This window comes from Pteropus vampyrus, unplaced genomic scaffold (assembly GCF_000151845.1).
Source record: "Pteropus vampyrus isolate Shadow unplaced genomic scaffold, Pvam_2.0 Scaffold297, whole genome shotgun sequence".
Taxonomy (NCBI): Eukaryota; Metazoa; Chordata; class Mammalia; order Chiroptera; family Pteropodidae; genus Pteropus; species Pteropus vampyrus.
The window spans coordinates 1,710,139-1,723,084 of record NW_011889078.1 but is presented as its reverse complement, the minus strand read 5'-3'; the positions used below and the strand labels follow the sequence as shown (position 1 = coordinate 1,723,084).

At 35.9% G+C, this 12,946-nt stretch overlaps 2 protein-coding genes across 11 annotated transcripts in view; one reads left to right on the top strand and one right to left on the bottom strand.

Moving 5' to 3' along the window:
- HECTD1 (HECT domain E3 ubiquitin protein ligase 1) overlaps positions 1-5,519 on the top strand; it is an 81,833-nt gene extending 76,314 nt beyond the window's left edge. For 5 of the 8 annotated variants that reach the window (XM_023521160.1, XM_011376403.2, XM_023521163.1 and 2 more), the window contains 5 exons: positions 940-1,018; positions 1,145-1,238; positions 1,885-2,035; positions 3,610-3,754; positions 3,857-5,519. In XM_023521160.1, coding sequence (XP_023376928.1) covers positions 940-1,018; positions 1,145-1,238; positions 1,885-2,035; positions 3,610-3,754; positions 3,857-3,994 — 607 coding nt within the window. In that variant the 3' untranslated portion in view covers positions 3,995-5,519. The remainder of the gene's footprint in view (positions 1-939; positions 1,019-1,144; positions 1,239-1,884; positions 2,036-3,609; positions 3,755-3,856) is intronic. The other 3 variants (XM_011376401.2, XM_011376402.2, XM_023521161.1) reach the window with 1 other exon arrangement.
- A 1,727-nt stretch (positions 5,520-7,246) lies between these two features.
- AP4S1 (adaptor related protein complex 4 sigma 1 subunit) overlaps positions 7,247-12,946 on the bottom strand; it is a 38,589-nt gene continuing 32,889 nt past the window's right edge. The window contains exon 6 of one of the 3 annotated variants that reach the window (XM_011376390.2): positions 7,247-7,974. In XM_011376390.2, coding sequence (XP_011374692.1) covers positions 7,846-7,974 — 129 coding nt within the window. In that variant the 3' untranslated portion in view covers positions 7,247-7,845. Of the gene's footprint in view, positions 7,975-8,053; positions 12,669-12,946 lie in introns of those variants that run through there. The other 2 variants (XM_011376391.2, XM_023521164.1) reach the window with 2 other exon arrangements.

Genomic DNA, 12,946 nt, shown 5'->3' with positions numbered 1-12,946 from the left:
TAATGAATGAATAAGTTCTAAAGCTTTTGTTTCTTTGTTCCCACTAATTTGCAATATATGAGTAAAGTCTTGTAGAACAATAATATGCTATAGGAAATACTGATTATTGATTTGAACCTTTGATTTATTAAGACAGCTTAGAATATCAGAATATAGTTTATTAATAAACCTGAAAGGTTATCTGATTTATCAAACGTGATAAATGTATATATCTTGTATAAAAAACTCGAAAGCCAAAAATTTTTGACAAATTAGCTAATTTTTATATGTGTGTGTGTGTATGTACACACACACACATATATATTACATATATATAGCCAGCCAGCCAGCCAACCTACTTGGCAAAGCTCAAAATAGTTTGCTTTGTATGTAAGCCTATCCCCAATGGCTGCATTAACTAACTCAGATGTTGCAGATCTTTTGATAAAACTATATTAATTTATTTACATGTAACTGTTATAGCCTTGGTATGTTTTACGATGATTTTAGGTTGACTGCAAGGCTTGCTTTTCCTCCCACCCTCCCTCATATTCAAGGTTTGATGGGCAGTGGGGTGGCTGGCATAGTGTGAACAACTTTACTGAAGCAATAGTTTCTTCCTGCAAGAAAAAAGAAATTTTCTAAATTTGGTGTTGCCAGAATTCATTTCAGAAATCAGTTCATTGATTTTTTTTTTTTTTTGCTGTAAGGGGAAAGTGAAATATGGAAAGGTGGTTTCATGCAGTCCTTGGCACAGCCAGGTTTGATAACAGTTGTCCTAATCGTTTTTGTGTATAGGGTTTTGCCTTTAAAAATGTTTCATACTTAACATCTAAGCAGTACACTGACTTTGTTGCTGGAGATGGGTACAAGGGGGTTCATGCTTTGGGCAGTAATGTTATGAAAATTAAATAGCAGTGGTAGCCAAATGTTAATCTGATCCTTATTTTGTTCTCCCAGGTTAAATTTCCAGTTTTGTCCTTCCTCAAGAATATATGGTTTTACAGCTGTGGATCTCAAGCCAAGTGGTGAAGATGAGGTAAAAATTTTGCTTTTGATGTAGTTTTAAGTTCAGAGTCATCCTCTTACTGAAGCTAATTGTACTAGGTGCTTCTGAAATATTCCTAGATATTAACAATAAATGTTGGCAAATTTTCCTTTGCAGATGATAACAATGGATAATGCAGAAGAATATGTAGATTTGATGTTTGACTTTTGTATGCATACGGGTATTCAGAAACAGATGGAAGCTTTTAGAGGTAACTTTTAAGGCTCTTTAGCTTAATCTCTCTCTTTTTTTACCTCAAGAAAGCTGAAATTAAGGCACTGCTATGGTCAAGAATTGCTGGTAATCTCCAGATTACTCTCTCATTACTCTTAACTTTTTGTCTTCCAGATAGTTAGGTCCTGCACAGTACCCAGAACAGGTTGGAACATTGTAAGATAGCTCAGCATGCTCCTCCTGAGTAATGGGGCACCCACTTTTGGCCTCCATTTCTTCATTTTTAAGTGGTCATAGGTTGCATTCTTTCCACATTATATGATTAGGATGAATCAAACCATGTTAGAACTTAAGTTCTTCTGGTGAAGATTAAAGGAACATATATTAAACTGTTTATCACTTATAGCTTTGGCTGGCTTGTATGATGGATACAGTATACTGGTTGGGAAATTATCAGAATTTGGTTATTGACCATAGTGACCAAATATTCTCTTAGTTTACATTTGTGATATTAAGCAAGAGATTTCTGTACTTAAAACCCTAGCACAGTTATTATTTCAAGCTATTTTAATTTATATTTTATTTTTCCAAACAATATTTTGATTTGAAATTTGGTATTTTGAAAATATAACTTAGTAACTAAGGTGTGTGTGTGTGTTTTTCCTGCTGTGTGTATAATGTAGATGGGTTTAATAAAGTTTTTCCAATGGAGAAATTAAGTTCCTTCAGCCATGAAGAAGTCCAAATGATTCTTTGTGGAAACCAGTCACCATCCTGGGCAGCAGAGGATATTATTAATTATACTGAACCTAAGTTGGGTTATACACGTGACAGGTATGTGTTGGTTATTTTCTAAGATTAATAAAATTGTTTATGTCCCAAAATCATATGGCAGATGATCTGAAAAGAACTTTGACTCAGTGTATTGTATTCATAAAGTGAGAAAGCAGTTAAGTCTCACCATTACCAGGGTGCATATCCATTAATAAGACTGAGTTTACAGAAAAAGACAGCTGAGTCTTGGCTAATGTTAAGATTCCTTTTCTCAGTTTTAATTGTTGGTTATTTTAAAAATTGGAGAACTGTAAACCTTAGGCTTTATTGCTTTTATAGTAACCTATATTTTCAAATAATTTCAAACTTACAGAAAAGTTGAATAGTTGAAAGAAGTCCCCATAAACCTTTATCCAGACTCACCAGTATTTAACATTTTGCTGTTTCTTTAAACTATAGGTCTTGCTTTATACACACACATATACCTACACATAATATATATATATATATATATATATATATATATATATATATATATATATATAGACACACTGGCTATTTTTTTCTGAACTGTTTGAGAATTATGTTGCATGTATCGTGTCCCTTTACTCTGTAATACATTTCCTGATAATATGGATATTCTCTCATGTATCCACATTAGCAAATTCATGATGCTATACTATTAACTAATCTAGCGTCCATATTCCAGGAATGCCCTTAATGGCACTCCCCTCAACCTTGTACCTCCCATGTCAGGAAATTGCATTTAGTTGTGATATGTTTTTAATCTGGAACAGTTCCTCAACAGTTTTTATTATACCATTGACATTTTGTAAGATTACAAGGGCCCTATATTCTTTTTTTAAAAAAGTTCCGAAATTAATGAGAATGTTATGAATTATTTTATACTTAAATAACATAGCTTTGTTGTTGTTGTTTTTTTTTTAAGTAAACTTTATTGAAATTTAAAAGAAGTACACAAATTACATGTACAGCCTGGAGAATTTTCACAAAATGGACACACCTTTATATTTGGTACCCTGAATAAGAAACAACTCCAGAAGTCTCTTTCCCTTAACCCATCATATTCTTTTTTAGTCACTATTCCTATTGATGATAATTTTACTTGCTTTTGAACTTTAATAAATGAAATCACACAGTTATGTATTGTTTGAGGTTTGGCTTTTTAACATCATGACTGTGAAATTCACCTGTGTTGTGGCATATAGTGACTGTTTATTTCACTGTTACAAAAATGAATTATTTCAGATCCCCTTTGGCAAATTAGCTATATTTAGATAAATTAATCAAGTGCATTTTGAGCTTTTCTGATTCGCTGGCTTTGTGGCATATTTGATCCCTACATTTCATCAGTGTTTCAGTTCTTACTGAGTACAAGAGTCTTGAAAGATATTTTTAAATATCTTAGCTTGTATTTAAATACAAGCTAAATATCTAAATATCTTAGCTAAATATCTTATTTTATACTTACTCAAGAGTCTTTAGACAGTGCTGTTGTTCTGACATGTGGATATTGTTTATTTTTAAGGTTACTGCTGGCTTAAAAATTAGTAATAGTGTTTTTCATTTAAATCAGCTGTCAAATCAATGTAACTGTATTTTTCGTCTCTTAGCCCTGGTTTTCTGAGGTTCGTGAGGGTTTTATGTGGCATGTCTTCAGATGAAAGGAAAGCATTCCTGCAGTTTACCACTGGTTGTTCAACTCTGCCCCCAGGTGGACTGGCCAACCTGCATCCCAGGCTCACAGTTGTACGCAAGGTATAAACTCTAGCTGATGGAGAATCCAGTTTAGTTATTTAAGGGTTGAAAGAAATATATATTTAAAGTCATGGTCTGTTATTTTCACTTTTCTGTCTGTAGGTTGATGCTACTGATGCAAGCTATCCATCAGTGAATACATGTGTGCATTATCTAAAGTTGCCGGAATATTCTTCGGAGGAAATCATGAGAGAACGCCTGCTAGCTGCTACAATGGAGAAGGGCTTTCATCTCAATTGAGCTTTGAAGTGCAATGGGAGACATCAGAGACTTTTAAAATACTAGTAAAGCCTCTTGTGCTTGTGTGCAGAGAAGTTTGTGATCCTCCACGCTAATGACACTTGCCTTTTTCCCATCATTAAGGCTTTAAGAACATGTGGAATAAGTTCGTTAGCTGCTAATGACAAAACAAATCCTTTAACTACCCAGCCAGCCAGTACATAGCACAGAACACTGTTGCTACAAGGGCTTATGTGACTGGAATAAGGTGGTCCTACTTGACTGTTCCAAAGAGCAGCTTCTCAGATCTTCAGTGTTCACTGGTAAATTTCTAACAGTGTATTTGTGTAAAGTTTGTCATTTCATACTTCATACACTACAGTTGCCATCACTGATTCCTGTTTTGCTGGCTTTTAAGCTACTTGGTCAGAAATCCTGCTTCCTTAAAACTTAGAGAGTTAATGAGCATCTCAAGCTTTTTTTTTTTTTTTCCTTTTTAATGATGCCTGCACTATCAGAGTATTCTAGTGTTCTCTCTTTGTTTGGCATATAATCATGCACAATCTTTTATTTCTTTGAGGTGGGAGTATATTTTTATTTCCTAAATGCCATGCTATAAAGATCAAATTCTTAAGTGTGTTTGTGCAGCTCAAAAATAAAGATATATTAAGGGGAAAGGAAAAAAAAAAAAACACTGGTCTAGATGCAAGGCACACTTAAAGCAAGTTTTACTTTCTGTTGTATTTTCTTTGTATATTATAAACATTTATTTAACTTGTTGCAGTTTGAAGTAAGAAATTTCCAAAATGTATGCTCAACAATAATCATTAAAATGTTTGCAGCGTACAAAACTGTGTCTTGACTATTTCACTGCAACCACCAGACCTGAGCTTTAACCAGATACTTTCATTTTGAATCATTGAGATTTAGTTTTTTGAAATTATAACATGAAGAAATGTATTCTTCTATAGTCGATACACTTACTGAAACTGGAAAACTAGAAGACATATATGTTTATATGCTTAATCATGATCCATCTGTTGTGTTGTCTTTAAGTATTCTTTTGCTAAAAATGGCCGAGTTATTTATGTTAACTTTTTAAACACCACATCTGCTACTTACCGTTGTATCTGCAGGGATGTAAAATCTAAGATCCAAGAATGATTTTTGAATGTTGTGTTATTGTGAAAAACTACCAGGATACCACTATTTTCTGATTTTGAAGGAGCTCCAGTTCCATTTTCCTGACTTCTCTGATTTAGCATATCTGTGCATTTAGGTGAAAGAAATGTTGCCAGGCTTGATTTAGCCAAATGGCTTTTTTAGGAGTGAAAGCATTGTTTTGGAATTGCCCATTTATTTACCTGTTTAAAAGGTAGGTTCCCTTTCTACATTAGAAGAGGTATCTCCCACTACAATCATTTGAGTACTGTTTTTACATTCTGCATGAGAATGTTGTAACTATGTAATCAGAGGCAGCATTTAAATAACCTTATTGTTAGTTTCACAGTTCTCTGTGAGAATAAAAGTTAAAACATAATAGGAATATTTAAATGTATGACCTATGCTTTAATCCAAAAAAATAGTGGTGATGATTGTCTCAATAAAGTCATGGATGCATTACTAAAACTTTATACTAGTATTAGAATTAAAATCCAATATATGCGTGTAGTATTGCCATTATTTAGGTCTCTAAAATGTCTGTCGGCAGCCAGCTTTTTCTAAGACTGCCTACAACAGGGGTCAGCAAACTATGGCCTACCACTTGTTTTTGTATGGCCCATGAGCTAAGCATTATTTAAAAAATTTTAAGTGGTTAAATCAAAATATTTTATGATGTGTAAATTTTACGAAATTCAAATTTCAGTATCCATAAATAAAGTTTCATTAGAACACAGCCATGCTTATTCATTTATGTATTATCTATGGCTGTTTTTGCATTATGGTGGCACAACTGAGTAGTTATAGCAAAGACGATATGGCCCACAAAGCCTAAAATATTTACTGTCTGGCCCTTTACAGAAAAAGTTTGCTAAATCCTTGCTATAGCAGGTAAAATTGATGAGTCTTGTAAAATCAGTTCACTGTCTGAAATGTCGTCCAAGAACAAGGTAAAGCTGAGCAGTTTAAGACAAATTTCTTGAGTGTGAAAGTCACTTAAAGCTGGTAGTCACAGTTCAGCAATAAACCTGAAGTGAGATGATGGCATAGCCTGTAAGAACAGTCACATTATATTTCATTTGCATCAGTCAAGTGTTATGAGACATCTACTAGGGTCTCCACATATAGTAAGTACTTGAGTATTTTTTCCTGTGGTATCTAGTGTTTTTTTTTTTTTTTTTTTTAATTGTTATTCTCTCTCAAGGTACTTAAATCTGTGCCAAGATGTTATTCAAGTGCTATTTTGGTGTGACCCAAAAGTTAATTTTGTTCACTCCCTAGTTACTTATGGTGTACCAGTTTCAGCAGTTACCTCAATGTGCTACTGATTAAGTGCCTACCAACTAGGACAGTGTTTCCCAACTAATGTCTCAGAAAGACCTCCAAAGCACTTTGATCTAGGCCGGGCTTTCCTCAGACCTTGGTGACAGTGCAAAGGTGGATCTGTACACACACACTACCCACTGTTCCAGTAGGTCAGAAACGTTTCCTCTGCCTTCTTGAATGAGTCCATCATTGACTGGTTGCCTGGCTCTTTATAGATGCAAACTTTGAAATATGTAAGTAGTTTAGGAATGGATAAAGAATTTAAAATCCCTCCTCCACATACACATGAGAAGAAAAAACAGTAAGCACTAAATGAATTATTAGTGCTAGAATGTCCATTTATGTCCTTTTGGAGGATAAAGTATTGTAGATGAAAGAACTCTTGGAATTCCATTGGATGGCACAATATCTTAATGTACCAAGACTTTAATTCTATTTCCCCCATTGCACCTGCCTTCCTACCTCTACATGGACATAAATATGCTTTTACTTAAGACAGTTCTATATGTTCTACTCTTGACTGAGCAGCAAAAGCATATGGAAAGTTTGGGCAGGGGGATGAGGACATTGTTCTTCCATAGCAATTTAGCAGTTTTCTTTGCTTCAAGGCATTCCAGAAGGAGGGGTTGAAGGAATAAGTTAGGGAGGGGTGAGGAAAGGATAAATTTCATACCTACCTGAACAGAGATACCTTTTTGCCTTTTATTTTTAAACTTTGAACGAAAGTAAATTTCATTTACAAATAAGTTTACTAATAAGACAAACCCTTTATAATATGGCACAAAGGATAGTTTGCTTTTTTTAATGTATAACCATTTATTATTTGGTAGTAACATTCTCTATAGTTAATTACATTGACAGTATTGTAATTGCCAAGTGCCCATAAAATGGATATCAGGTTTTTAGAAACTGGCAAATAAAATTTAATTCTGCAGTATTCATTATGTATACAATAAAGTTTTGGCTTTTTAAGGAAAAAGATAGCATTCAGAAGACAAAGTACTATGTGCTTAAGTCAGTTTTACAATTGTATTGGCTGATAAACAGTTGCCACACTTTCTTCCCACCTCATGCTGCTATTTAATTTGCAAAGGGAAGCAGAGGCCAAAAATTTTATTTAAGAAAAGTTAAACAAGTGAAGAAGAAATGCTTATTGTTAAAAAATAAAACTTGTCTCTCCCTCAGAAAAATTTTCTTTGCACATCATTTTAAAATACAGTTTTGTTTTCTATTAGGAACTGAAAAACACCTACTTAAAATGTCTTTGGAAGGATACCCCATTTTTCAGTGTATGTTCTTCCAGATTCTTTGGGGCTACAGATGTTGAGAGGTATTCCATATTCTCATTTCCTATGTTGATGTTGCCTGGCAGAGCCTTCCATTATTCAGCTTTCTGACATCTTATCGAGAATTAGTAGAGGAGCAAGAATTCTTGCCCGATTCGTTTCCACAATGCAGCCATTTAACACCATTTCATCCAAAATGATGTGTACTTTGTCTAAATTAAACATTATCTAGGGTCATATTAAGGAAATTGGTTTTAGAGTTAACATTCAATAAGTAATAGCATAAATCAGCCTGGAAGTTTTCCAGTTTTTTTTTTTTTTTTACAGAATTCCCGAGATTAAATTTGAAATTGGTGTCTATATTATAAATTATGTTCATGCATACATACACACCTAGTTTCTCCTTGGTTAAGCTAACTAGATAATAGACATAGAAATAGAACAGCTACACTTTTTAGCTAGAGAACATAGAGAACTAAGCTGGAGAACATAGCAAGTGAAATTTGGTTAGAGCATGACCTGGCCTCAAGAACAATGTTGTTTTCCCAGATAATGATAATAATAGTAATAGCCACAATTTATTGAATATGCATTATGTTCTAGCATTGCGTTGAATGTTTTATATGTTATTTCAGTCTTCTCTATAAGTTGTGATGCACATGTTAAATATTATCTTTGCTTTACATAGGAGCAAACAGACTCAAAGCTGTTGTCCAAGGTCATATAGCTAGTTAACTGCCAGAGCTAGAATTTCAGCCCAAAGTTTGGTCTTGATTGCTCTGCTTCTAGATTTCTCAGGAGGGGCCTGAGGCTACTGAGTATACACCTTCTCTTAGCCCTCAAACCTCCACCCCAAAATGCCTTTATAACCTTACATCATAACCTATCTTCTGTGTCTGAAAGGCTGAAGAAAAATAACCACGAGGAGGAATGAATGAAGACGACAAGGCAATCCTGATTCGATTCCCAAGTAGATAAAAATTCTGAATTTTAAGAGTACTTATAAATGGACAGCTCTAAAAATATTCATTTGAGAATTCTGGAGCCACTTTAGCTTACTGAAGTTCCTACTAGATAGTACAGGGCATTGGGGGAGAAGAAAATACTGTTAGACTATGAAGTCTAGCTAATTAGAGCCAAATTGTTCTCCCAGGAGCCCCTTCATTCGAGTACCAAACTTTTGTGAAAGTAGAAGAGGAACCGGAATGAGATGATGACAGTGGTTAAATGTTTATGAATTCTTAGTTTCCATCTCTACTTAAAGAGCATTATCCTGGTTGGTTAAAAAATCAGCTGACATTATTTCAAATAGACAAACTTCATTCAACAACTGAGTGATTAAATGAACGAAGAGAGTTCATAATTAAATGGTGAATCTTTGTAAAGTGAATCATTACCACCTGATTTTTTCCCCAGTAATTCCAGATGTCCAAGTCTATACTGTATTTTTTTTAGTGAACTATATCTGTAGAGACTAAGACAACCCTGTGAATGACTTTTAAGTTTCTATTAGGCTCTGCGGTAATATCTCATTAAGCTCTGTGCAAATAGTGTTCCAGCAGAATAAACTTTTTCAAGAGCCCATGGGAACTTTCCTTAAGTGACCCAGAAAAAAAAGCTTTACTCTGATACACCTATTAATAATATTTTCCAATTATATAGATGATTGTTTTGTCCATGGCCAAATTGGGACTAGAATATTAGGCCCCTGACTCAATCCTATTCACCAGACCCAAAAGCCAGAACTTAGAAGAAGCCAAGACAAAGCAGGAATGACAGCCAGGTAAAAAGAAAGGCAGAGTTGGAGAGCACAGGTGGTTGCATGAAGAGTGGCCTACAGAATCCCCCTGTTGTATTCACTAAAGGCAATGAAAGCTTTAGAGCTTTTGACATTCTCAAAAGATGATTTTCTCAGAGATAGAATATCTAATTTTAATCTATTTGTATTGAATTGGTTCCCAGATCAAACTGCTCTGAAGACTGCTCCATCTTTGGCAAGTAGATGATCAGAAATTCAGATGTCCCCTTGAGCAACTGGCCAAGTGTTTTGAAATTCAGATTATAATTTACTGCTGAATCCTATCAATCACTGACATGCTCACATTGCAAAGACAAGGTTCTTCAGCTAGTCTGAATTTCCAACATCCTTGGAAACAAGTTGCTCATTGAGGTCATTCTGTACTGCGGGCATGTGACTGACTGCCTGTCTATCTGAGTATCTGGCTCAAACCACTAATAATCATGCAGCTTTCTGGCACTATATAGGGAAACCACAAACCAAATTTAATGTGAAGCAAAAGCCTGAAAGCTAATTTCCCCCTGGAATCATATGACTCCTTTAAAATAAGAATCCAGCTGTTCACATCTTGATTTGGTTTATGAGCAACTTGTATACACTGATGAAGCCAGATGTAATGGCATTTGGGCCATATGCCAGGTGAGCAGGGACCAAAAAAATGCCTTATATGCCAAGCCCCATGGCAATAAACATAGGCACACACACCTCGGCCCTGAAATTTGGAATGAGACCAAGCAAAAAAGGTCCAGGCTGTTGGTCTATTAACATGGTGAGCTGAGAATGACTATTTCAAGAAACTCTTACCTTCAGGCCATACCGAATTTGACTGACTTAAAGATCCTTAAGGCAACATGTTTCTCCTCATGGGCACCCTAAGGTTGGAGCTGACATAAACTAGAAACAGCTTCCCAAAGAGCAAATTCATAGCCGCACTTCCAACCCTGAAACCTAAGAGCCTTTCTGAATTTCTATGAAATGTAGATTGGAGCTGAATATCTTGGGGCCACACGAAATCAATTTTTTAATTAATGATCAAACTTTTTGGATTTCTATATTGGAATTTTAATCATAAAACACGTTCTCAACATGGTATTTTAACAGACTGTAGTGGCCTAGTTGTCCTTTAATAAGAAAACAGCAGCATACATTCAAATGGAACCTCAAAAGCAATTCCAAGGCAGAGCCTGGCCTAGAAACAGGAATTTCTAACTTTAGATTTTGGTCTCATATTGTCTTATTTGATTTTTCTTCTTCTTCTTTTTTTATTTCTTGAAGATCCTAGCTAAGCAAAGTTCTTTATGGTGGGAAAAAACTTGCTCTCATTATTTATACTTTCATTCAATTTCCCAATGAAATTAGATAAGGCCAGTACGTTCACATTTTCCATGGACAATCGATTACGACTACTACTGCATAGAAAACTATCATCATAAAGATTCCGTACAGTCCTGGATATACTCTCCTTGTAATATGGTCTTCTGTTCACTTTTAGACTTAATACTGTCTCTTGTTAATTAGGCCACTGAAAAGGAATGCATCTTGTTTTTTCAAAGAAGGTTTTCCTTAAAGACCATCCATATTCTGAAAGCGACAAGACATCCAGGTGTAATTTTTAAAGTTTATATAGGCTTATGTAAAATTACACAAATACGAAAGTCAGCTCTGGGTTAAATAAGCCTGTCGTTTCTCTTGTATTTTTCCTGTTACTTCTCATAAGTTGCTGTCAATATTCCTGTGGAAAACAGAACCCAAACACATGGAGCAAAGGGAGTGGGAGTAAGGCAAAAGGACTTGGTGCGGGAGGGGTCGGAGAAAGTAGTGGATGGGCAGGGCTCAGAGAACCCAATGAAAGGAAATAGATGGCTAAGGCTGATGAGAGCCCAAAAAGCCTGGAAGGCAGAACTGTTTAATATGGAACGTTTGCACCTCCTTTTCAGGCGAATGGCTGACTCCCTTGGGGACTGTTCATTATTCTGAGACTCATCACTCAGGACAGCACTGGTTAGGACTCTCCTGGCTCCTTGTGTCTCAGGGCCTGCCCCTCCTAAACACTAGACTAACTGCACACACTCCCTCAAACCCACTGGCCAGCTCTCAGCCTCTATAGCCCTGCCTTCAATTTACATATTTTCAAAAGGAAAAAAAAAGATGTTTAGCGATCTCTGAATGTGAACTCCACTTTTGGAGAGCGTGCTTATCAAGACATTCAGATGCTCTCCTCAAGATTTTTCTTCAATTCTGAATCCTCCAACCAAACACTAGTGTTTCTCTAAAACTTCTTCCTTAATTCAGGGGGATGCTTTGACAACACCAAGACAGCATGGTGACAGGCACTTTATTAGTGTTTGTTAGAGACTAAATTGCCACAGTCTACCTCAGATGACTACAAATTAAAAAAATTGTGTCGAATTTAATCTTTTATCTAATTTACACCCTAGAGTCAAGGGCTTTGGAAACCCAGAATGCCAGCTCTGCCCCAAAGCAGCTCTATATGTTGGGACACGTCACAGAACCTCCCTGGGCCTCAGCCTCTCATCTAAGAAGTGAGCTTTCAACCTGATTATGTAGTTTTCTTCCGATTCCAGAGTACTCACATCCTATGACTAAAAGTAACCTTCAGGGAGAGGGGAGCTAATTTACTCCTTCCTTATATTATCGAGCCGTTCCTGATGTAGTCATCATACCTCAAAAGAAGTTCCTTTGTAGTGACTCCATTACTGTAACTTTCTGAGGCAACATTGAAAAAATTTCAGTTCATTTAGAAGCTGTCGCTTCACAGTAGGATGGCTTTCCTGAGGAGTTTCTTTGTTCTTGTCAGCATTTCTGTAGCCCCTATTTGAACAAGTACTTTTATGACTTCTCATTAAGTCAGGCTGAAATTATCTACTTGGAGAAGCCCTGTCCTGGTTTCTGGACCTCTAAAGGTATTTGTGATTTTAGGACGGTAAAGAAGGAAAGAGATGCCCCACAGTGGGCAATGATCAGGGCCTGACTGCGAATCTTGGTGGTGCTGATTACTGTTGTCTGGTGCCTTCATTCTTCCAGGGAGCATCATGGTAGAGAACTAGCTGAGTCACAGAGAGTGCAGGTGGGATGGAGACCCTTCCTACTCCTCCACTCTCAACTGCAATAAAGGGGGCATGAATCAAGGTCCTTTCACATTACCCATATGAGCTTTAAGATTCTAGAATTAACTGCTTAGGCTTTTGGGCTTTAAAAACTTGTAAACTAAAAACATGAATGTTCTAAAGATATTTTTTTTCTTAGATATTTTTGAATCAAGAAAACCTGGATTCTAGGTGTACCATACATATACTTGGGGTGGAGGGAGCATGAGAATATAAATAGGGACTCAGCCTGCTCCCCGCTTTTCTTCCCATGCATGTGCGTGAGATACAGTTA